This window comes from Pagrus pagrus (assembly GCF_965226575.1).
Source record: "Pagrus pagrus genome assembly, chromosome: 11".
Classification (NCBI taxonomy): domain Eukaryota; kingdom Metazoa; phylum Chordata; class Actinopteri; order Spariformes; family Sparidae; genus Pagrus; species Pagrus pagrus.
The window spans coordinates 8,084,026-8,109,877 of NC_140195.1; the positions used below are offsets into that span (position 1 = coordinate 8,084,026).

The 25,852-nt window shown below is 41.1% G+C and overlaps 1 protein-coding gene across 1 annotated transcript in view; it reads left to right on the forward strand.

Annotated features, from left to right (window-relative positions):
- Positions 1–25,852, forward strand: part of LOC311265175 (solute carrier family 12 member 5-like) — a 41,558-nt gene that overhangs the window by 9,081 nt on the left and 6,625 nt on the right. The window contains exons 2-14 of the mRNA XM_084366560.1: positions 17,621–17,724; positions 17,840–17,980; positions 19,340–19,486; positions 21,558–21,612; positions 21,703–21,833; positions 22,229–22,476; positions 22,560–22,771; positions 22,855–23,022; positions 23,169–23,267; positions 23,388–23,445; positions 24,366–24,540; positions 24,763–24,881; positions 25,032–25,130. Of these exons, the coding sequence (XP_084222686.1) occupies positions 17,621–17,724; positions 17,840–17,980; positions 19,340–19,486; positions 21,558–21,612; positions 21,703–21,833; positions 22,229–22,476; positions 22,560–22,771; positions 22,855–23,022; positions 23,169–23,267; positions 23,388–23,445; positions 24,366–24,540; positions 24,763–24,881; positions 25,032–25,130 (1,756 nt within the window). The remainder of the gene's footprint in view (positions 1–17,620; positions 17,725–17,839; positions 17,981–19,339; positions 19,487–21,557; positions 21,613–21,702; positions 21,834–22,228; positions 22,477–22,559; positions 22,772–22,854; positions 23,023–23,168; positions 23,268–23,387; positions 23,446–24,365; positions 24,541–24,762; positions 24,882–25,031; positions 25,131–25,852) is intronic.

The following is a 25,852-nucleotide window of genomic DNA, read 5'->3' on the forward strand; positions in this document are numbered from 1 at the left end:
AGAAAAATGTACTAAATGACGTCGTTTCGAGTAAACTCTGGATGTCGCCACTTCAGGACACTTGGATTGCAGCGGACGAGCAGTATGGAGGAATATTACAAAGTTTTTGTGTAGTTTTATGGACCTTTACGTCTCGGGCACATTGATGCCTGTTTTATGGATTTTTGCTGCAGGAGGGTACCCCCGCGGGTCTCCAGCTGCGCTTTTCAAAAATGAGGTAAATACTTCCCCAAAAAAATCAAACTAACTTCCTCTGTTAGTGTAATATGTCTGCACCTCCTGCACAACCACAGCCCGCTGATATGGACTTAATCTACTTGCCAGATGTCGTTAGCTCATCCACTGGTGTGTGTGAATCTGAATCAATTTGCCTGATTGCCCATACGTTAATGCAGAGCGTCAACCATTGCCATTTCACTGAGAGAGAGGGGTCACCTGACACATTAGCATAGGTGACTGACAAAACCTCCTCCTCCTCCTCCTCATGCACATATGATTCATTGTCTTTGCCAGGGTCGTAGCTAAAGGCTGAATTAGGACACAACAACACACAGTACTAAATCATCTTGATAGTTGTTTTAATCAAAATGGCCAAAGCAGTAGCATTGTTGTTATGATTGTACTGTAATAAACATGACTTTAAGCAGGGACAAAAAGCAGTTATTAAAAGCTTAAACATATTTGTGTTCCACTGCTGTTTCCTTTCTCTGTGGCTGAGTTATAGTAAACAAGAGCTATTGTGCATCAGGTATTAATTCAATGCTGCATTATGTAAAGCTGCTCTCTTAATGCCACATACCGGATTTTAATGTTGCCGCTTCCTTGTAATTTCACTGATGTATCCTCAGCTTAAACAAACCGGCTCAGAACAGGAAACACACTGGCCATTTGTCTACAGTATCCAACAATACTGATACAGGTTTGACATGTCCGACTCACCTTTTATCTCCCAACTGTGATGGAAGTGTATTACCGGGGAAGTCAGGGGTTTTTGAACGGTGTAAACAGGAAGATAAGTCATGTCAGTGATCGTCAGTAATCCTCTGACTTATTGTCCCCTCGCTTCAATTACTGAGCTGGAATGAAGAGTGACAGAAACTGACTTTAATCCATGAAGAGTCAGAAGTTCAGAGTGTCGAGGTTAGATCAGGAAGGTCTTGACATCTTGTACATATTCGTGCGCGTGGTCCATTTTATTTGAATCAACCCGCGTGCACCCCATGAAACTCTGTGCGTCATATGAACACATGTGTCATACGTCACCTACTTAATACTTAATAACCTATAGTAGATGATGTAACACCGCTGCACTGTTGACATTGCATGCTGTAACCTTAACGTATGTCATCATGCTGAAATGAGATGGGTTGAAAGTAGATTAATCGTGTCAGTTTGTGTGACGTCAGCATACGTGACTGATGAAATTAGTTGTTTTTTCAGCGTCTTCCAAAATGAGTGTGTCGTGTGTAGGGAGACTGAAAGGGATCGATTTTTAAGTGTGAAACAATTACCAAGGTCAATTACACAAAAAGTGGCTCTCAATTTCTTTTTCCATCATGCTTCCCTTCAGAAGCTGAAAAAAGTTCATGCCCCTCAGCCCACAATGTTTGAGCAATCATATACAACGATGGCTGAAGGTATAAATAAAAAAGAATCCCAGTTGAATTTTAGTGAAATGAGTCATCAACATGATGTTGTAGTGGCCTTTTGTCAAAATGTCTAAATCAAACTTCAAAATGCAAATCAAAGAGCCACTGCTGCACCATGGGCTTGTATTGCACGGGCTCCACTCGAGTATCGTACACTTTGATGTACTTATTCTTCAGTAAAGTGGAGTTTCCACCACTGAAGACTGTCATCCACCTCTGCCTTCACTGCTGCAGCGCCAACACCCAGCTCTAATTAAGATACAGAGTCAGAACGTCTCTCTTGTGCTCCCATGTGACACCTACTTTCTCAGGCACTTCACAGTGACATGACTCACCGAGGCTCTGATGACTTCACTAAGACCATGATCACACGACAGAGGCCGACACTTTGAGCTCCGGGAGCGGAGCGATTGAACTGGAGAAAGAGAAGTGGGTATGGTGATGGAGCTTTCCTCTAATCCTCCTACTGAGCTACAACGTCTCTCTTCCACCCAGTCGTCTTAGATCAGAGATGAATAAATACAATATGGTCTAATCCTTCCTTCCTCACCACTTTTCCTCTCGTGGCTCGCTCACATCAGTCCAATCACATCGTCAAGTTTATGGAGGACACTTAGACTAGACCGATTGTCAATTGGAGGTTTATTTGAGTAAGTATTTAAAGGTGCTGTCTGAAAAAAGCAGTTAAAAATACATCAGAGAGCCAGTGATGTGTGATGTAATCCTTTATACAGTAAACACACAGTAGGCCGTTTCCACAACCTCACACACACCATTCAAAACATTCCCCCACAAAGAAACCAATTACTCTTGTTTGAGTAACATTTGCTAAAAACTACAGTGCACAGCTGGATTTGGAAACGCTATATGCTTTTTTTGTTTTTTTAATAAACTAAAAAATCTATTTGTGACCAGACTTTACAGCACTAGGAGTCAGATGGCTCGAGGCTGAGAGCCGCAGACAGTGTCTGGAGTTCGGAAAGTTTTGAGAGACAAACTGATGTTTTGTTAAATTTGATCTTTTTCTTTTTATGAGATTCGTTGACAGATTGTCTAATGTTGTTAAACCCACAACATGGTTCACTGTTCGATGTTTTGATGTTTTGTCAGGGCTTCGCAACACTAGGAACCCAAGTTCCCTTAAAGGAATGACATCCTGCACAAAGAGTCACTCTGCCTGTCGTGCTCAAATAATAATAGTAATAATAATTTGGGATTATAAATATTGAAAGCACTTTTTACCTCACAAAAATCTCTTTTTATTCATTCAAATTTTTTTTTTTTTTCAAGAGAAACAACTGATGGGCCAAATCTAATGTTATGGCAGGCCAACTGTGCCCCCACAAGGCTGCCAAGCGAGTGACTGCACTTCCAGACTGTGTTTCAACATTTGCACACATGAAAACACTGGATAGATTTAAGGAAACCTCAGAACAATTTCGAGCCGGTGACAAAAAACGGATATGTTTTACAAGAAGTCGGAACATGCAGGTATTATCAGCCAAAACATGATCTTTTCCTAACCACAACCAAGTTTATTTTCGTGCCAAAACCTAACCACACCATTAGGCACGGTGTCATTAAGAAATGTAAAGTTTCAATATATTCGTGGTTTGCAGAAAAAGTGCAGTGTGAACATTTAACCTGACCGTTGGGTCGGATAAACGTAAGAATGTCCAAACTGTTAGCTGCCTTCCTGCTTTCTCTTCTCTCATCCTTCATGTGACTCGTCTTTATCCCCAGACTGTATTTTTTTATTGCTTTTTCAACTCTGTCACAGTCAAGGTAAGGGAAATTAAAACCATTTTGGTGAAGATCACTTTTGTAGATGTTATATGATAAAATCATCCTTATTGACCTTTACATACCCTGGATTGCTGCTGTAGGGGCAAGCATGGAGGATAAATTATATTCTCCATCCTCTCCAATGTTCTGCTGGTTCAACCCTTGTTTTTTGTTCACATTTAAAAAAAATGACTGCTTGCACGACTGGAAAAAATGCCGAGGGCTGAAAAGCACTTCGTGTTGGATTGCTGTTTTTTCCCCCAGAAGACATCAGTCCTGGAATTGTAATTGAAGCCCAGAAAAACACTTTCCCTTTTAACTGGTGTGTTTTCTTTTAAAAACTGTCCTCACCAGAAAATCAGTGTTGGTTGTTTGTTCCAATGGACCAAACCAACTATGTTTTTATTCAGCTGCCTTTGGCGTGACATTACACCACCATGAAAAGTGGGTGGTGGATGGGCATGCAAACAGCCTGAAAAAAAAAAATCCAAAAAAAATCAAAGAATTGGAAAAGGAAGTTGCCCTTCTTCAATAAGATTCCCAGTGGCCTGCATGACCCTAAAAAACATGAGCATATTCCTAAACATGAAAGGGTAACGCATCTCAAATTAACAAGTCAAGTGGGGACAAAACATTTTGTCACCATATATAAATGCTTACATACGTTTTTACCTATTACTATTCGAGTAATTTTAGTATTTTGTCCGCCTCGACTTGAAAATGTTCAGAATCAAAGACTACAATGGTTTCTTTTTACCTTGATTACAGTATTTATGTAACCCTACTGAAGTGTTTCCACTCATAAGGGTCCACTGTGTAGGATTTAGGGAGATTAGGATTAGAAATGAAATATAATATTCATCATTTTTTATTTCATTAGTGTATAATCACCCAAAAGTCAGAATCATGGTGTTTTCTTTACTACAGGGGGGGCAGGTCTTCTTTCATAGAGACCACCATGTTGCACCAAAGGGAAGGGGGAGGAGAGGAGTGTTCAGCTGGTTGTCTGCAATCTCACTGCTAGATGCCATTAAATCCTACACACTGGACTTTTAAATTGGGCAACACTTCTAACCAAGCATTAGAATACAAGACCAGTCTCATATCTGAGCTCTAAATATGAGGCCAGCAGCAGCAGCAGTAGGTAAACATAGCTTAGTTTAAAGACTGGAAGCAGAAGGAAACAGTTAGCCTGCCTCTTTCTGAAGGAAGCAAAATCCGCCTACAAGCTTTTCTAAGCTCAATAACTAACATGTTTTATTTATTAGTTTTTCAATAAAGTTAATTCTTGTTCTGGACCCATTGCCTGAGAACTAGCTGAGACTCCAGGAAGTTAAAAAAAACAGCAACGTCTAGCTCGCAAATGAAAATGTGATTTGGAAAGAGCTAAACTGGGTTAGTCAACTACTGGCAGATCTCCTCCAACTCGCTGCAATTTATTGATTTATTTCCACAAATGTCAACTTTTCCTTTAACATTCATAAAAATGATCACCCAAAAGCAGCTATATGTTTCATATCAGGTTCATACTCCCAATTATTTGTCACCATGTCATTAAAGATTCATTAGATATTTTGTTCAGTTGTGTAATTACACTGTTCCAAATGTTTCCCACAATGTTCAAACCCAGAGAAATCAAAGGGTTAACCCAAGTTAACGGTGCATTTCATTTGGTCGCCTGTCGCTGTAATTTCGCGGGATAGAATGAGGAGGGAAGTCGGCAAATGAGACTAAACGTAAAGTGAATAAAACTAAAACATTACTTTGTCCATGAACATTTGTGCCTAAGTCATGTTCACCACCAGCTAGTTAGACCGTGGGATCATTTGTATTCATTCACAGAGTCAGATTACTTTACTGTACATTAACCATAAGCTTGCAAACAAGGACACGCGGTGGACATGTGTGTTTGCATTCAGGTCAATCACTAAACTCAGCACTCACCAGAGACTCCGGTTCCCTCTCTTCACTGTCCCCTCTCCGCTCTGTAACGTCATGTTCATGAAGTTGATTTGCCATCCAGCTTCAGTCGGCAGTCAACGTTACGAAACAGTATGTCAACACCCGACAATGGAGGTCACCTCCGCGGACCGCTGCTGCAGTCAGGTCGATAAACTGGAGTGAAGATGAATCCCAAAAGTTTAAACAAAACCTCTGAGCTCTCCTCTTGTCGGTAAATGGCTCAAAATCAGAGCAGAACCAATGTGACTGCAGGTGTTTATTCCTCCAGAAGGTCTGGCTTTGAACCTCACTCTCTCCTCTACTCTAAACAGCAGAGCAGTGGCCTCCAACTGCCCTCCCCTCACAACACTCATTTTGTTGCTTTCTGGGTTTTCTGTTTAAAGAGAGCCCCCTGGTGGGCAGAAATCGCATATTGCACATTTAAAGGCTATGGTACACTACATACAGGACAAACACTGATCAGTCTTGAGGCAGAAAACTGTTATCTATACATCAGTGTGTGTGGTCTTCTGCAGCTACCGCTCTTTGTATTATGAGGACGTATTGCTCCATTATGTGGATGAAGCAGCAGTATATGAGCATATGGAGCTATCCGATTATACAAGTGTGAACATGTGTTATCATAAGTTAGATATATCATGTTGCTTTCATTTAGTCGAGCCAAATGCAAAGCGCTGGATCTACTTCCTGCATTTACAGTATACAAACTGTGAACGTTCATACGTCTGTCACATTGCATCCTCTCAGCACACCCGAGCGTCTCCTGGCCGCCGAGCATGTGAACGAACGCGGTGACTGGGTGGTCTCATTAGCTGCTGAGTTAATGATTGAGTGCGATTCTCTTTGGCGAACATATTCATATTTGTTGGAGAGGCAGAAGTGTAAACTGATTTCAGAGGCAGCAACACAACACGCAAAAAAAGATTCACATCTGGAGATGTCTGCTTCTAATTATCGCAGTTTTTCGCCTCCTTTGGTTTCCCTTTCCGAAGCACCATGTCAAGAGCTGTTGACAAGCTGATGGAGACGCTCGACTTTATGTGCATATGCCTTGGCACTCGTGTTGAAGTTTTCTAGAGCCATCATTTAAGCATCAGGACGTAATACATACAGTATGTAACATCAAGGCAGCTTAACGAACAGCTGAGAGATAATAATGTATGGCAAGTTACAGTCCATTGATTTAACTTGTCTTTACTAACAAAACAAAACCTGTTAGAAATTATTTTTTAGGCCTGCAAAAGTTTGTAACACAACCATTTTTTGGAATAGCAGAACATTTACTATGACAGCAAATATAAATCAGTCGCAATTCAACTGCTTTGCATAAAGTGCAGCTTAGTAAGATTTTATGCTGACATGTGTTGTGAGTGTCTGGAAATCAGGGTGAATGCGTGCAAAAGAAAGTTGTCCTCTGCTGAGCATTAAATGTTGGATGAAGAAAGATCATGTCTGGAACGGCAAGCATCCATTCATCCCTCAAGAGGAGAGCCGTACGTGATGATATATTAGTCAATATGCCTGTTGTCTGCTTCACAAGAAACCATCAGGGATCCAATGAGTCATAAATTATTCAGTGTGGGAGAAATTTGAATTTAATGTGACATTGAATGTGTCACGCACAAATAATGTGGAAGAAAACAGGCTTACAAGAAACCATCATTAGGAAAACAAACAGACCAGAAACAAAAACATTTAAACCACAAATATCATTAATAACTAAACCATCATGATGGCTTTTTCCAAGCTTTAAAAACAATCATTAAAATGAAATAACCATTCCATTGTATCATCGACCGTGCACCAAAATGAACAATGTTAACCTGCTGATGCTAAGCAGTTATTATGTTGACCGTGTTCACCATCTTACCCCTTGATTCCTCTGTTACCTGGCGTGTGCGACGCTGTTTTACGTCGACCTCCACGTGGCTTCATATCCAACAGGGAGCATTTCTAAAGCGGAGCGCCATGTCTGCCTGATACTGTTAACTTGCTCAGATTGTGTTTATTTTGTCATTTTTCCCTGATTTTTGTGCTTCTGCTGTGGTTGAGTCGGCTATCTAGTTAAATTGTTTCCTTCTTTGCCTGTTTTAAGTGTGTTTATTGTTAATACTATAGACTTTGTTGTGGTGTAGATCCTGAGTCCAAACAGGGTGTTGTATTTTAGAAAATTGACCCGATGCACGATGCTGTTCCGCTCTCTGACTCCCTGTCTGGCTCGATCTGCTCTGCGCAGCTTGACGTCGCTGCATGACGTCTCCATGGAGCAGAGGGTACTACTGGGACACTGCTAAAAACTTGCAATGGCACATCTGCCGGAAGCAGCAGCATTGTCTAAAACAGCTGCGATAAGCTCCGGCAACCGTGAGCATATTCCAAAAAACATGAAAGGGTCACGCAGAGACAGGCCTGGTGGAATCTGTGGGTTACTTTGGCATATTGGCACGATTAAATTTGCTAATCAGTATTAAACACATGCTTTATTCAGATTCATGCTCCAATCACATATTGAAGAACCTCCAGATCCTGATGTAGCAGTGTTTAATAATCTTCTGCTTTTAGAGCAAGCCAAGAGAAGAAGTGAAGGAGAAGGCTAGTTGTACATCTGTGCAGCAGGCAGAATATTACTCCAAATTAAAAGCAGCAGGTCAGGACTCTGGATCACCCGGACACATTTTACAGAGTACGTGTCGGCTCAGCCGGCAGACGTTTATACCTGTAAGTCTGTTAATAGCTGTTATCAATCTTTCAGAAGTATCTTGTCAGATGAAAGAGGCATGGAGGACAGTTTTCGTACTGTCCCTCTGCCTGATATGTTTCCCTGAAGGCTCTGCAGGCAGCATCAAAGTTGTCTTACCTTTACCTGGCCGTTACCTCACTTTGATCTCCTAAGAAAGGGATTGGTTCTTTGTATGTCATTACATAGTTTAAGTTGATGAGCAGGGCGATAGCTACCATTTTGAAAACTGAGGTCATAGGGTGTTTTTATGAAGAAATTGCCGGGGATACATTTTCCGATTAAAGAAAACTACATTCAGATTACACAATATTTAGCCATGTTAGCAGTGTGGCTCTGCTGGTCGGTCAGCTGGTCCACTACTTTAGACCCAACTGAAACGTCTCAACAACTTTTGGATGGATTGCCATGAAATTTTGTGCAGACGTTCCTGTGGTTTAGGGGTCAGTGCACTGTACATTTACTGCACCAGATGTAGCACAATGCTGATTTACATCTGTTGTCTCGGGGCTTGTAACAATTTTACATTATATTTTACATTGGAATTGCTCAGCAGCATTTCATTCAAAGATGTTGAAACAGTAGTTATTGAAACAGGAGATGGCAGCTAGCAAAATACCTGAGTTTGCTCATTTGCTTTACAAAACTATCTGCTGAAGAAGATTGTGTGATACAATTGAAGGTAACGTTGAGATTGATTTTCCAACTTCAGAAAATATAACCTACTGTACATGATCCAAAAATGAAGGTTACATTGGGGGATCGTAAAGTCTTGACTTCATGGCTGTGTCGCATTGCATCTTGCGGATGCATCGTGTTAATTTCTGAGGAAGTGCGCAACCGATGCTTCAAACGGACACAGGATACACGAGGCAGCCATCATGCGAACGCATTATTAAAAGCAAATATACCTTCTGCCTATGATCGAAGTGAAATGGTAGCATGGTCATGTTTACGTCCTACAATGTTTACACTATTGACCGTATTGTGTTAGCGTGTTAGCACATTAAGACTCACTTATTAGCAGTAAATGCAAGAAACAGTTATGGTTGATGGGACATAGTTTGCTCATTAGTTTGCAGGTATTCCATCATAAACCAAATGACCTGACCTGGCCTGATGGTGGTACTAGAAGAAAAGTCAGGGGATACACCAAAGTCAGTAGGATTCATCCTCTGGTAAAGATGTCACAGCAACACATCCAACAATAGCTCTGAAGATCTTTCAAGTACCAAAGTTTTGGAACAACCAACTGACCGTCAGACCCTCGAGTCACACCGCTAGTAAAACTTGAAGCACTTTGAAAAGAGAGTCCAGTAGATGCAACTGCTCTCTAACAAAATCTAATATGTACCGTACAAACAGCAGCTATATCTCACTATACAAAGATACAAAGGGACCACATAATTGCGCAAATGCAACATCTTTACTCAACTCAATATTCTGCCCTCATTCCTGTTTAAATGGCAACTTTTACGTCGTAATTCAACCCATTTTTTGCAGAAAGCATCGGCAACAGACAGTCAAAGAGTGCATCAGTGAGGAGTTAGATTTAGATTAAACAAATGACTCCATGGAATTAGCTTTAATTCCTCCGCTGCAGCAGGCGAGGTGAAAATGAATGAGGTATGTGTGTGGTTGATGTAATTGGGAGGTTGCTGCGCAGCTGATTGGTGCAGTTCTCTCACATGCAGAAGTTAATTTCTGCCTTCCTCTGTGGCCTCCAGCAGCTGCTAGATAATCCCCTTGAGCCTGCGTCCTATTAAGCTTTTAAAAGCCGGTATAAACTGTCCATTTTGTAATAGCCATGTCACATCAAGGGGACAAATCTACACTGCCCGCTGCCTCTCATCTGCATGCTGCGGTCAGAGTCAAATAATTTAAAGCCGCTGAACACTTGAGTGCGTCACAAACTTTCCGACAAATGTTTGTTTTCAGGGTGAATTATATAGTGCTTTTCCTTTTTTTTCTTAGCTATTGGCTCCCTCACCCAAAAAACACTAATTTCACTCAGGGAAATTAACCTCTAATTACCCTCTCCACAACAGGGTTCACATCGTAAACTGTAAAAGTCTTCCATCACCTTTTTAATGGCTTGACATCTTGGAATGAACATCTGAGACTTCGGGATGCATTGCCATTGTTGTTTTTTTGTTTTTGCTTAAATCTGCACTGAATTTAGCCAGAACCCGAACTATTACGACTAACATGGTCTGGCAAACAAAAGCCTGAATGGAAGGCACAAACAATGATCTCACCATGGTCCCACTCACTAAACCACACGACCAAATTCTGTTTTCAATATCAGATTTAAAGGTGCCACATTATCTTTCTCAGACTGTCCAATGCTGCAGCACCTCTATTCACCCTCACCCCTTACAGGCCTGAGCAGGCACCATCCACCACGTTTCTGCATCAGCTCTGCAGCTGTTTTGCAACCATGGCCGTGCTGGCGGCGTGGATGAGGTCGGTGACTGTGTAGTTGTGACATCACAACCTCACAGAAGTCCTGATGGTTCATTTGGAGGCACAGTTTCTGCATACGGGCTGTGTGTTTTCATACTTTCATACTTTTATTCTGTGACAGTCCAAAGAATGTGAATTTATGCACGTTCTCGAGTGCCTCGTCTCAGTGCCTCTCTGCTCCTCTAACAGAGAGCAACAGTAGCTAACATTAGCTTAGAAATTGAGTCTTCCAACATAAACTAACGACTGGCTTCCAACGAAAATCAGTCCCACAGAGCCCCTTTAAAGGCTGAACGTATCCACTCAGTCTAAAATCTGTCACCTCAAACCCAACCATCATTGCATACACAAGATATGGGCCGAAAATTAATGCAATTTGATGTGTTTGAGGTGCTTTTAGAAATCTTTTTCAGTGCATGCACACAAACAAAGGCGTATCAAAGAGCTCATCCTGGGGCAGTAATTTGCTTTGGACATGATGAATACGGGTCAGGTGGGGCGGCTCGTCCTGATCTGACCTGCACATTAAAGGCAGAGTCCTCACAGTTCTGTGTGTTATTTGTTCACATTGAGCGCAACAGTAACCTCAAACACACTCACTGTTTGTTTCATGTTGCTTTAATAAGCTGCTTCAACTTCTGTGCTTTAGTATTTTTTCTAGAATATATTTTCTTATATTCATATTACTTATCTTATTTTAATATTTTACATTTAGCTCAAGTTTTTGATTGCTGTTTTGGAGTTGTAGTTCTATGCGATCACTTTAGTATTTAAGTTTTTACAGCTTTATACAGATAAAACTTTAGTGCTGCTAACAGCTGTATAAACCTCTTTGTTCTCTTCACTCGCAGGAATTTATCTGTGCAGGTTTCTCTTTAAACCCCAGGTCAATGATTCTTCTGCATTAAGTAGCCAGATGGAAACTGAACCACCTGTAATCAAGGTGAGCCCTGTGATGTCCGATGAAATCAAAGCACAGAGAACAAAGTGCCACAGACAGACAGACAGACAGACAGACAGACAGAAACACTTTTACTTTGTCTTTCACCTTTGAGACATTCAGATTAGTGCCAAGACACATATTTTAGCCACTTATGAGCTCAAATGGAGCATAAAATCTTTTGGCAGAGCGCTTGTGGTTGTATCACAGTCACGGATGGAGACGAAAAAAACGTTTTTTTCATTTTCAAACATTATCAGATCACCTCTACATGAACAGTGGTCTGAATTCTTATCCAGTGTAGCATCCCTGTTGTGTTGCATTAAAGTGCTATGGAGGATAATAAAATCATAAATAAATAAGATAAAACAGTTATTTGGATAAAATAGAATTATTTTATTAGTTTGCTCTGACAGAAGAGATCAGCTAGGCTCAGAGTATAATGAGTAGGTATGTTCGATGCATGCCACAGTGCAATGAAGAGCTTCGTAAACCAGAAGTAAAACCTTAAAATTGATGATAGCTGATATCTGACCCTAGTATCAATACTATTAGGAACAACAGCTGTGTCTCGAATGAGATACAAACAATTTTACTTCAGAAATCAGCAGTCCAATTAATGCTGAATAGGGCTCATATTCTGAGGAATAAAAAGAAGACCTACAAGAGAGATGGAGTGAGTCATATTTCCCATATTTCACATCAGAAGTCGTCTTTGTTCTCCCTCACACGGACAGCAGATCTTTCCCCTCTGTGCAGGAGGATTTACAGGGGTAAAGTGAAGGTTTAATTGCATGGATGTGACTAGACAGTGTTTTACCTGTGTAGGATTAGGCTACCAGTGTGCAAACAGAAAAAAGAGAATCTTAAATCTGATTTTACTGTCCGGGCATCTGCTATAAATGTGGATGTCAATGTAGGCCATAGTACATCCTCGGGCATAAGAGGCATTATATGTTGAAGTATTAACCAGCTTTATGTTGTTCATTTTTACAGATAAACAAGATTTTTTTTAGAAGGGCCGGATTTGAAAAAAATGCTAAGTGCCAAGGGGCTGAACATTTTCACTCCCAATGTCTGACCTTTAGAGCCAGGAATTTAAATGGTTTATTGGTTACAGGTTTGTAATGAAATTATCAGGTTGTTAAAGAGCAAAATGCGGCCTAAGGGCCAACATCTGAATTGGTCTGGTCTGCAGCCTTGCACATGGCTCTACGAGGCAGTCAGCACAGTCGTCCGTGGAGGTAAATTCAGATATCAGCATGAAGCTAACAGGCTCACAAAGGCAAAACTAACGTGCAGATGTTTAACAGGAATGATTTTAAACATTTTGACCATGTTTATCATGTTAGCACTCTAAACAAGTAAGGGGCAGCATATCATCAGAGTAACTGCTAACTGCTCTTAAGTGTAGCTGCCATTAGCTGTTAGCTCAGTTAGCCATGCAGCTAGCGGTCGAACTGGGAGCTCAGAGTGGTATTTTGAAAGAGAAAGGGCCGGGACTAGCTGGATAGCTGCAAATTTCAACACACAACACATGACTGCTTTAATAAATCGTCAAAACTCTTATTTCTTCACGTTCTGTTTATCATTTTTGTTCATTTGTTTAATGATGTTTTATTTATGTTTGGAACAAAATGATTACATACTGCACCTTTCAAATGATCATTGGTTGATGATTAGGTCACAAAGAAAAGGGAATTTCAGACTCATGCATTTAATCAAATACTATGAAGCTGTTTTTTATCAAACTGGTGTTGAACATCTCCATGTTGCTGCATGTCTCTTATATAAAGAGTTACTAACACGTGTCTAAAAGCAGCACAAAGTACATGACGTGTGCAGCAATTAAGAAAACTGCACTGACCGTCAAACTCAAACCTCACCTCATCTATCAAAGTAATTGATCAGCAGATCAGTTGGAAGAAGGCCTCTGGTTGGTTGTTTGATTACACTCCAAGGTCACTCACTGGGTGAAGGATGAGGAGGGGCTTTGTTTTTGCACAGCTTGTTAACAGATGATTATTGATTACAATGAGGAGGTAAAAAACAAATGCTCTGTAAAGTAATGAAGGATGTTTATTACACAACACTCCTGTCCCAAGGGGAATATTGCAGGGCCGCCAGCAAGAATTCATCCCTACCGATTTGCAGACTTTGACACGCAGTTTCATTGCGTGATAAACATGAAGATGTTTGAGCAGCTCTGTGAGGGTCGGGGGCAGAAACACATTCAGACTGTGAGGATGTTTGGTTTGATGCTTCAGCTGATCTGGAGCCTTAAAATGGGCAATATTCATTGAATAAAAAAAGAAATAGATAATGGTATGCATATATTGTGTAAAATATATAAAGGAAGCAATACATTTAAGAAATCATTATCTAACCTCATGATTTTAATGGGTTATTTTATCATTTGTATTTTCTCACGTGCCCCCTTTAACAGCAAGACAGCAGGAACTTATATGAAACTAAATATGTCACCAACACAATACTCAGAGCGAGGTCACACACATGCATACGCACACACACAAAGGCATTTGGTAAAACATGGTCAAATCGCAATTTTTTAAAAGCTGATTTCACTTTAAGCCAAGAGCTGAAATGAGCTTTGAATGCAGATTTATAAATCATGTGGATTACAGAATACTCAGGTGGTTGGCTTCAATATAATCTAAACTACAGAGTCTAAATTAAAACCTGCTGTGATGTCACAAAGTTGTACCTCATAGGCCTCATCGCAGCAGGTTGCGGACATGTCGTCATTATTATGTGCTGCACAGTCTGAGATTAGGGTACATCTACATATTTGACATCATTTGAATCTACAATAAAAAAAAAAAAAAAAACAGACAAAAAAATAACAATGATCATTTCAAAGATCTAGATGAAAGTGGCATACAGTGTTCAGGTGTTTTGGATGTGTTGTGTTCAGGTATTTAGAGAAAGCTGATAAAAGCTCTAATCCTTCATGCAAACTCAAAAACGACATAAAATTGAAATGCTTTCTAATCCAATTTTGACAGGCAATGCGTCTTTAGGAGAGCAGTCCGTCGTTCAAAGGATTATGTGCTGCGTGAGAGCAGTTTGGCTGGCATTTTTACTCTCCTCTTTGCTTGAAAGATTAGTGTATAATACTGCCGCAGCTTGGGGAATTGAAAGAGATGACTTGATTGTGTTGCTTTCACAGACCGGCAGCTGCTGGATGTCCCCACGTGCGGCCCTTTAACAACTTGCAATAGCTTTCAAAATACCCTTGTGCCCCTAGACGAACCTTTGCTGGGGTAAAACTTTGATCTGTTATTTGCTGTAATGAAGATAAAGGATGATGCTCATGTTCAGTTTGAGCACTCACTGTTTGAGAGGAAAGTAAAGAGGCAAAGAGATGTCACATAATAAGAAGTCGTAGGTGTGAGAAAAGAGCGTCTAAAAGTGTGCACATGAATTCAAGACTGTCAGATTTGGATTAGAGAGGCAGTGTAGACTTAATCCCATAAAAGGAGGATTGCATTAAACTGATACGCGTTTAAATGTCTTACAATTAGAAACTATTTAGACATTGGATGCCATGATTGGTTACAATCCTGTTAAATTCCTGTTTTGTTGTCCTCTGGCTGCTCTGCCTCAACTCTGCACAGATATATCTGTTGCTCAAGGAACTGCTAACTCCTGCTAACCAGCAGCTTTTCAATGAACACAACGTACTGGGACAGTGTGAAGCTTCTGAAAACAATGGAGAGGTGATTTATGTGGTTTTCTGATGGACTTAAACAGCTAGCTTTATTGCGACAGTGATTGCCAATTGATAAATCTTTATCAATCAATCTGTATATGAATAGCGCCAATTCACAACAAAAGAAATCTCATGACGCTTTCCAAATTGAGCAGGTCTAGACTATAATCCCTGATTCATAGAGACCCAACATTTCCCCCATGAGCAAGCACACTGTAACTATGGCTATGCTGAAGCAAGTAACACTCCACTAGCTGTTTCATGGGAACTTTAACCCAATATCTGGCAGTTCCCTGCAGCGTTTTGGTTTTTCAACCCACAGATTCACTGTTTTTATTTAGTGTCATCAGGCTCATTTCGAGACACAAGCATTTATTTTCTGTGAAAAAGCTCCAACACTGTACGCTAGCTGCGTAGAGCCACATATTTGGTTGGATACGAGGCTTGCATGCATCGGATTTAGTGAACCTCGACTCCAAATGAATGGTGATTTTGCTATCTGCTGGATGTGTCTGCAAATGTACTGTTATGCTGCCCCCAAGTGGTGAAAAAATTGATGAATACAGATTCAAATAAAGTTTTATCCTTTTTTAAATGGAAAAGCAGCAAGATGTAGAAGATGTAAAAGATGTACTCTGTTGATATCATAATAATGGGAAATAACAATGAGTAAAATTCAAGAAGTGCTACTTGATACTGATATCTCTACATGCAGTGGACTTAGCTTCAGTAACAGCGCACCCTGCTGCATTATGTAAGCTGTATATTTACTTAAAACAGTGTTGTGGGAATGTTAACCTTTTTTGACCTTGTCCATCTGTGGAGAGGTTTCCCAGCAGGATTAACGCAGCTGGGTTGATGTGTTGCTTGATTCTTCTGTGTGGATGATGCACCCAGCTCTGTGTTCATACAGTGCAGGATTTAAATGAGGTGTTATACGCCGTCTTCATTCTTCTTCAGTAACCTGAGTAAAGTCTTTCCTGTGACTCGTGTAGAAAAAGGTTGAACTCATGTCTGCTGTTTGTACAGTGACACATGATAGATCAACAGTGAATGTGTCTGGCAGACAGCACGGCCTCTGCCAGGTGCCAGATCAGAGACAGTCAGACCTGTCGTGAGACTGAATAAAATGCAGGTTGAGCACTCAGACAAAGAGCTGACTTGACAAAAGATGTGTGTCTGTGTGTGTACCTGTACTTGCTACATAGTGAGGACCATGACAAGGCTCTAACCAACAGAGTGAGGACAGCTTTGCAAAGTGAGGACATTTTGGCCGGTCCTTCAAAAGGCAAAGGTTATGACTTGGTTTCAAGAGTTATATTAGAATAAGGTTTAGGTAAAGGTTAGGCTTTTACAGTACTTTATGGGGCATGTACTGTCTTCTCTGTCTCTTCAAGCTTTTCTCACAACCCTGTATATTACATTTAAACTACATTACATTTATCCTTTATGTGACCTGAAAATAAGTACATTAAAAACATGTAGGGAAGCGCATATAGTGCAGTGGTTCCCACACCGGTGTGCCGAGGGCCATGAGGCAAGTCCAGCTGTGCCATAGGATTTTGTTAAAGCCATACATTGTTATTATAATATGCAAGAAGTTATGAACACGTTTTTAGTTTACTATATAGATACTTGGAACACATTCATTTCCCAATACAGAGACAAGTTCTACCCCATAGAAAAAACTTCAAAAAGAACAACCCCAGTATTTCACTGTTCACACACGTGGGAAGTATTAGTGTGACACATCAAAGGCCCCGATTAACAGCTTTTGTAAAGGAGATAAAGGGAAATGGATCGCTTTTTTTAAAGCAGTAACCTCATTTTAAATTCTGTGAGCTTTTGGGGTTTTAAAGCATGTGTTTCTGTTTTGTTTTGTTGTTGCTGTTGTTAATAAACGTTGCCAGAATAATATAGTTTTTGCCAAATTCTTTTGGCATTAGATAAAAATCAATGTACAGAGAGATTAGATAGCACTTGTTATAGAGTTGTTGTTATATGTTATATGAATACAGGTGTGTGAGTGATCTTTGCTTGCCTTCTGGTGGGCCTTAAGCACAAAAGGTTTGAAAACCACTGTTACTGTGTACAATACAAGGGCTTATAGAGATGGATTTAAAAAAAAAAAGACATACATTTTTTGGCTCGCACTTTTGCTTCACAGCGAGAAGATCCCTGATTAGATTTCCTCTGTGGAGTTTGCTTGTCCTCCCTGTACCTTTGTGGTTTTTCAGCGGATGCTCCAGTTTGCACCAACATCAAGACATATTTATCACGTTAATGCTCAGATCAGTGTCCTTGACCAAGGCACCGGCTAAGATCCAGAACTTGTTTCTGTGTTTCAGGCGATGGGCACCCCAAGGAGAGCAGTCCTTTCATCAACAGCAGCGCAGCCACAGATGCAGAGAAGAGCCAGCAGTATGACGGCAAGAATATGGCTCTGTTTGAGGTGAGGACAATTCAATAAAAACCTCTGAGATGATGCAGATAGTTGAGATCTCCGGGTCTAATATGTGTGTGTGTGTGTGTGTGTGTGTGTGTGTGTGTGTGTGTGTGTGTTACAGGAAGAGATGGATACCAGTCCAATGGTCTCCTCTCTGCTCAGCAGTCTGGCCAACTACTCCAACCTCCCAACGGGCAGCAAAGAGCACGAAGAGGCTGAGAATAACGAGGAGGGGGCACGTCCGTCTAAAAAACCTGTAAAGGTAGATTACCGCATGTGATCCGTTCATCCACATCCTGCAGCAGTTTGAACAGGAGAGCAGCTTCATCTAAAAGTTATTACTTTGTGATTTATTAATTCATGCATGAAAGGGTTACATTTACTTTAAGTTTTTATCAGATCGTGATTCTGACACCTGCCTTTACTTCTCTTTGTTTCCTCTGGTCTGCTTATCATTTATTGGCCCTCACCAAGGTTTATGTCAGCTCGGTTATCCTGCAATTAACCGAGTTGTGCAGTTTTTGTGTAATGCTGCTGGCAAACCAACCAACAAACAAACAAACGAACACTTGGCGGAGGAAATACTATAGAATATGTCTTCAAAGGATAGGTTATAATTGCTGACAAAGACTGTACATCATAGTAGATAGTGTCTTATGCACTATAGAGTGTTAATACCATGTATTAAATGATTATAGGCTGCTTATCAAAGCAAAACAGGGGGACTTCGAGTAAAGCGTCACCCATGCAAAGCAGCAACATCTGCACACAGAGAGGAGCTGGTCACTGGATGCTGACTAAGGGTTTGCCATATGAACACAGTCCTCGGGCTGAGTCAGCTGAGGATCCTTAAGTGCCTGCGGTCACAAGCGTCACTCGCTCACTCTCACTGTCTTTCCCCTTCAGACAAAACACAAGCAGTGACTTTGATCTGTCCGTTCCTCTTTCACTTCCTTCTCATCACACGTCTCCTCATAGAAAGCTCTGCAGGATGCAAATGAGGACTTCAGAAGGACAAGCAAAGGCTTAATCTGATAAATTATTGTGTTTCCTGTTCTTTATACTGCCGCTTTTGGATAGCGATGGAAATGTATTATTTAAAAAATGTCTGTAGTCTGAAACCAGACAGAGATTAAACATTGTTGTTGAGAGCTGTTACTCCCAGCAAAAAATAATATAACAGAGTTTTAGCTTTTACAGTCTGTAGTGTTGTAACACACATGCACATTGAAATTTTGTGAATTTAATTTTCTGTTTAAATTTTCCAATTTAAGTCATATAAAATAGATTTGCTGACTGAAAATAAATGAAGAAAAAGAAGATTAAGCATTTATCTTCCCACTTCTCTTCAGAGACGTTACTTAGAGGACCCATTTCAAAACAAAGAGCTTCTCTTCCTCTTCCCTGAAGGATTACCATCTCTTTGTGTTTGAAAAGAATGAAACCCCTTTCATGTCTAATGAAAGAGTTGGACATCATTTCATGAATTCAAAGGGCAGAATAGATTTAAGGAGACTGATCAACAAAGTGCACTTTTGACAGACTATAACCTCAAATCGGTTCACATGGAAAGTGAGATGAGTTGGATTAAAAAATAAGTTTCAACGGTCGTGTTTTTCAGGCTCCACAGTTGGGCACTCTCATGGGAGTGTATTTGCCATGTATCCAGAACATTTTTGGGGTGATCCTCTTCCTGCGGATGACATGGATGGTTGGGATCGGAGGCGTCTTTGGCTCCTTCATAATCGTCTTCATGTGTTGCTCCACAGTGAGTACAACTGCAGACATCCCTGCTGTCGAATATGTGTTGTGAAACAGATTGTTCTCCGTGACTAACGGCTGCAGTCCGCTCAGAAAACAGATGCCTGTTTAATTTAATACATATCACAGTAGAGCTGTAAACAATCAACCAAGATTATAGCAATCTAAAGTGGTTGCTCAGCACACACATACCCAGTGATTAAACTACAGGCTGTTATAATATATAAAATACTTTATAATTATGATTTGCATTGCACAGACGCTGAAGGTGACATAGTAAATCCTGGCAGAAGGCAATCTGCCAGTGAACCTACTAACACACCACCAGCACCGCCTTCACCCTGTTGAAATCTGTCAGCTTGCTGCTCTGTTAAAAATCAGTTTAGAGAAAAATTGATTCATAATACACAGAAAGTTTACGAGAATAGGAAAATAAAGCCATCCTGCATTAAGAAGACTCAATATAATCAGCACCAACTATGATGAATGAGAAAATTCTCTACTTTTCGTGAAGAAGTTACAGGTTTGTTTGTTTGTTTATTTATTTTGTTGAAAGGGGGGAAAATCTGCTTGAACATCATGGTATATTCTCAGCATGTAGGAAAGGATTAAAGCTTGGGTTGATAAGATTGAAGAAACCAGCAAAAGCAAGCTAAATATTGAAAGTAACGAACCCAAAAAATCCCACCTCCCTTCAGAGCCACTTCCCCAACACAGTCTGCCCTGTAGCTCTCAATGGCCAGCTGCTAGATGTGTTAGCGGCTAGTTCGCTACGTTTAACACGCGTTTGTATTTTTGTAGACCAAATTAAATGTGCAATATGTAAGAATTTTAGTTTAAAACATTCAAAAATGTACTAACATTATCAAAAGTTTTGAGGTTACGTCAAAGGCGTCTAGCCTACGAGTTGTGTTCCAAAGATGTCTGCTGAAGTTAGCATGCTAACCAGCTAGTCATGAGCTTGAAAGGCTCTTTCCTTGGGCGGTCCAAAGCCCCTGTGAAAGCAGTGTAACACAAAGCTGCACAGCTAACTGAGCTAACAAACTAACAGCAGCTAGAGTCGCGGATGTATATACAGAATACAGTTAGCAGCATTTTGCAGTCACTCTGGCAATATGCTGCCCCCTGTTTGTTTGGAGTATAAATTCAACAGGTGGCCAAAGATTATCGATTGCACCTTTAATACATAAACAACTCGCCAAAATGCCCGAATCATGTAGTCAGAAAAGGCTAGCACCTTCTTCAATTCACCCTGAAAAGACTTTAAACTCACTGTCACTATATCAAGTTAAGGCAGTACCTGTTAGGTAGGGATAATCTGCAGAGTGTCTGACTGTTGTTTGTCCTGGTAAAAGTGTCTTGCATCCATTTTGAATTCATACTAAGGCGTTGAAAGCCCTCAGTTTTAACGAAATCCTGCTGAAATCCTGTTTTGACCAGATGTAGTGGAATCAAGTTTCGCTGAGTGAAAAGTTTTATTTTATTTTCATGTTTTTTTTTGTGTTTTGTTTTTTTTACCGCAATGGTCTCTTGAGGTCAAAATGTTGATTTTGTTTTTGTTTTTCAAGATCATATTGGTCATTGGTCATCATAATTGGTTGCAGATGAAAAGGAATGAAAGAAATGCAGAAAGAAGAAAAGAAGAAAGGAAAATCATTAGTAGTGTTTCCTTCATGTTCATTGTAAAAATCTGCAAGGTAACTTATCAGATAGAAAAAAAAATGTTTTAATTATATAGCACGTCTCAAAAGGCAACTAACAGTCCTTCAGTCGACACACATGGCTGACTCGACCTTCTGTATAATCCAAAAGCGTCAGTATTTGACGAGTTGGGAATGAGACTCGAAAATAGTATTAACTGGAGAACTTGCAATCAGTTCCTTTCTCGCTCTGGCTGCAGCTGAGAGTATCTCTAAACTGACAGTATGTGCCTAACCAGCCATGTAGTCATCCCAAGGATGAATATGAGTCAGACTCTTGTGCTGCTGGATGTTTCTCTCCGCTCGCTCCCTCAGTTCATCAAGGCCACCTGTTGCCTCTCCGCTATAACCTCCTCTGTTGTGCGCTGCTTTTTACAGACGATGCTTACAGCCATCTCCATGAGTGCCATTGCAACAAATGGAGTCGTACCAGGTGAGTGTGTACCTGAGGGGGGTGTGTTAAAGTGTGTTTGTGTGTGACGGAAGCAGTGCACTGACTCTTCTGTGTGTTTGTGACTCACAGCCGGAGGTTCATATTATATGATCTCTCGCTCCCTCGGGCCTGAGTTTGGTGGAGCTGTTGGGATCTGCTTCTACTTAGGCACCACCTTTGCAGGTGCCATGTACATTCTTGGCTGTATTGAAATTCTGCTGGTAAGTAGCCTTAAAGGTCCAGTGTGTAGGATTTAGTAGCATCTAGCGGTGAGGTAGTCTGACTTATTGGATGAAGAAAGTACGTCACCGGGTTTCCCCCTTCCCTCCGCTATCTGTGTGTACTAACAACAACCTCCAAGCTAGCAACCTACATGCTAAAACCAAGCCTCCAGGAAGAGCACCAGGCTTGGAAGGCAACTTTCGTAGTGGCTAAACTGTAACTGCAAAGTCACGTAGTATAATAGTTACATATTATAATTACATTTTTGAGTAGCGTGTACATTTCTAATTGTTTTTTTGTTTCGTCTAAGTATTTCCTTGTGCCTCCACTCTTACTTCCCCACACCTCACCCTATTCTCGTTTCTCTACTTCCTCCATCCCTCCATCCCCTCAGATTTACATCATTCCTCAGGCGGCCATCTTCAAGATCGAGGGTCTCGAAGGGCCGGAGGCAGAGGCGGCTCTCCTCAACAACATGCGGGTGTACGGCACCCTGGTGCTGAGCTTGATGGCACTGGTGGTGTTTGTGGGAGTCAAATATGTGAACAAACTGGCGCTGGTCTTCCTGGCCTGCGTCATCCTCTCCATACTGGCTGTATATGCTGGAGTCATCAAGACTGCGCTCGACCCCCCAGTTTTCCCGTAAGTGACTTGTTATTGGCTTTTCAAAGTCTACAACAACGATGCAAGTTTGTAACTGATGCCTTTGTTTACTTCCTTTCCAGCGTCTGCCTCCTGGGTAATCGAACTCTTCTCTCAAAAGCGTACGACATCTGTGCAAAGGTCATTGAAATAGATAATGAGACTGTCACCACCAAACTGTGGAGTTCCTTCTGTGATTCCGATTCCCTCAACGCCACTTGTGATGACTACTTTGCCAATAACAACGTCTCAGAGATACAGGGCATCCCCGGGGTCACGAGTGGCATCCTGGCAAGTAAGAGAAGCTTTATCAATGTAAAATGACAACACCTCTCTGAAGACCGATCTTCAGTGCTTCAATGCTCCTCTGTCTTTTAGAGAACCTGTTTGGTAACTACTTGGAGAAAGGGGTGATCGTGGAGAAGCGTGGGCTCCCGTCAGACGCAGATCCAGACAGCCCCACAACCAGCTCCAACCGCTATGTCCTGGCAGATATTACCAGCTTTTTCACGCTGCTGGTTGGGATATACTTTCCATCTGTCACAGGTTAGCTCCAGACAGGTCTGGACAAAACATAAAATACATCAAATACCCTGCCAAGATGTTGGGCCTCATGCATCTTTTGTTAATGAGTTCATCTGGTTGCCTTTTCACGAGTACTTCACTCATAAATTCCTGATGTCCACTCACAGGTATCATGGCGGGCTCCAACCGCTCTGGAGACCTGCGTGACGCTCAGAAGTCGATCCCCATTGGCACGATCGCAGCCATCACCACCACATCTACTGTGTGTATCCTTCACTAGGCCGAGGGCGATCAAACAGAGACCATGTGGATCTGAAACTGCTGATTGATTGTTGTTGTCCGTTTGAACATTTCCATCTGTATATGTCTTAACATCTTTTCCACAGACATGTCTTGTGTGGTGCTGTTCGGGGCCTGTATTGAAGGAGTAGTCCTAAGAGACAAGTACGTCTAATTATCTAGATTAGTAAATAACATTAAGGCCATGTTGATTGCCTGAGATGAACCCTCTCTCCACCAGAAATGTGAACAATGAAATATAACCTGTTGTTTCTTGGTTGTCCTTTTTCCTTGTAATCCTTATAATACTGAGGCTAACCAGCTCTAGCTCAGAATACAAGAACATACTCTTTCTATATTTCTATGTCCTCCACAAGGGTCATGAGGAATGCGGGCTTGTTGCATGGGACACGTATCTTAAGTCTCAGTCTTCATATATGTAGCCAAATTGTGCTCCTCATCTGGAAATGAGAAGCCTGATTTTGTGTACCTTTTGTCTGAAATCAAGGAACCATTGTTCTAGAAATGTCTAAATATTTCCACCAATAAATCCACTGTAGGGGCAGGGCTTCGGAAACATACCTGCTCATATAAACATTTATCAGATGTTATTAGATTATTAGATCCAGATTATCTGATACAATGCAGGCTTGTTGCCTGGGACATGTAGCTATGTTGCCAAATTGTGCTCTTGAGAGGGTTCCTCTTTTAAAACTAGCCAGTTGAAAACCTTAAAAGGTCAGCCAGATTTCTCATGGAGGTTTGTTGACTTACCTAACATTTGGCTTAATCACTTGCAATCAACCGAAGAAAAAGATCAAATCGAAGCTCCTCATCTGGAAATGAGAAGCCTGTTTTTTGTCTGAGGCCAAGGACTCATTGTTCTAGACGTGACTAAATATTTGCAGTAGTTAATCTGCTGTAGGGACTGGGCTTCGGAATCATACCACATCATATAAACTTTAATTAGATGTTATTATTACATTATTAGATCCAGATTACCTGATGGAAGGATGAGTGAATAAATCAGTGGATGTTGGTACAGTTTGGTACCAAGAGTGTTTTGTTTACGCCTCTCTCCACAGGTTTGGTGAAGGGGTTAACGGTAACCTGGTGATTGGGACTCTGGCGTGGCCTTCTCCGTGGGTCATTGTGATTGGCTCCTTCTTTTCCACATGTGGAGCCGGGCTCCAGAGTCTGACTGGAGCGCCACGTCTCCTGCAGGCCATCTCTCGGGACGGCATCATCCCATTTCTAAGAGTGAGTAAACATGTAGCACTAAAATGCAAATGAAAAGACTTTAACACTTCTCATCAACAGACTTCACATGTATCAACAGGACCAGAACCTTTGCGAAAGCATGTGTATTTTCTGCTTTAGGCTACACAGAAACATACATGATTATTACATCATTTCATTTGTATTCTGTCCAAGAAAGTGCTATAAAATGTGATTTCATTGAATCATTTCATGTTGCTGCAGGTGTTTGGGCACGGCAAAGCCAACGGGGAGCCCACCTGGGCCCTTCTGCTCACAGCTAGCATTTGTGAGATTGGCATCATCATCGCCTCCCTGGATGCAGTCGCCCCCATCCTCTCCATGTAAGTCCGCTGTGACTTCACACACACTGTATGTTAATTGCTGTGCATGCCTGCTATGGTTGGAGTCCTTCTTTATGTCTTTCTTTTTTCATTTCTGCGTGTTTCTCTCACTCTCTTCCTTCCTCCGTTATTCTGTTCTTCCGTCTTTAGGTTCTTCTTGATGTGCTACATGTTTGTCAATCTTGCCTGTGCGCTGCAAACTTTGCTGAGGACGCCAAACTGGAGGCCGCGCTTTAAGTTCTACCACTGGTGAGTGTGTTAAGAAATACATGTATACATATTGGTACCATTTATTGTGTGAAACAGCAGTAAATGGTAGCAAAAGCTACAAGGAGATTCAAACTCAGAGCATCAACCTCAGCAGCCTGCATGAGGCGTGCACTTTACCTGGTCAGCTTTATTGAATACCATGTTTCGGTCATCCAACCTTCATCAAGTAGGCTAATGTTCCAAGGTCGGATGACATCTGTGACTGAGGTTGAAAATATGTCTAAAATTACATGGTAAAAAACTTTTGAACACTGTAAGGATGTCAATTGGAAATCAATAAACGTAGCACAGACATGTAAAAAAAGACAGGAAGGGATAATGGCCAATGAGGTGTCCATTGTGAGGAATTAATGGATGACACGGAGGTCAGTAAGTCTTTGGACACCTCAAAGGCTGTTATTCCACTTACACAGCGGTCAATTTCCAAAGAAAAAAAAGGTAAATAAAACCCATTCATTTATATTTTCATGCGTTTGCAATCAAAATCTGAAGGATTTCCCACGCAACACGTTTGACTAACAGCTGAAACAATCAACCCCTCGGTTCAACGAGCTATCGTTATGCTGACAAGATTCAATATCAATAACATTGCGTATGTTTCACAACAAGACTAGTTGGCCAGCCGTGTCATTATCCCCAAATCAATATCAGGATTTTCCCAAGCAAACAACAGTCCATGTGTATGGAGTAGCGAGCTGAAG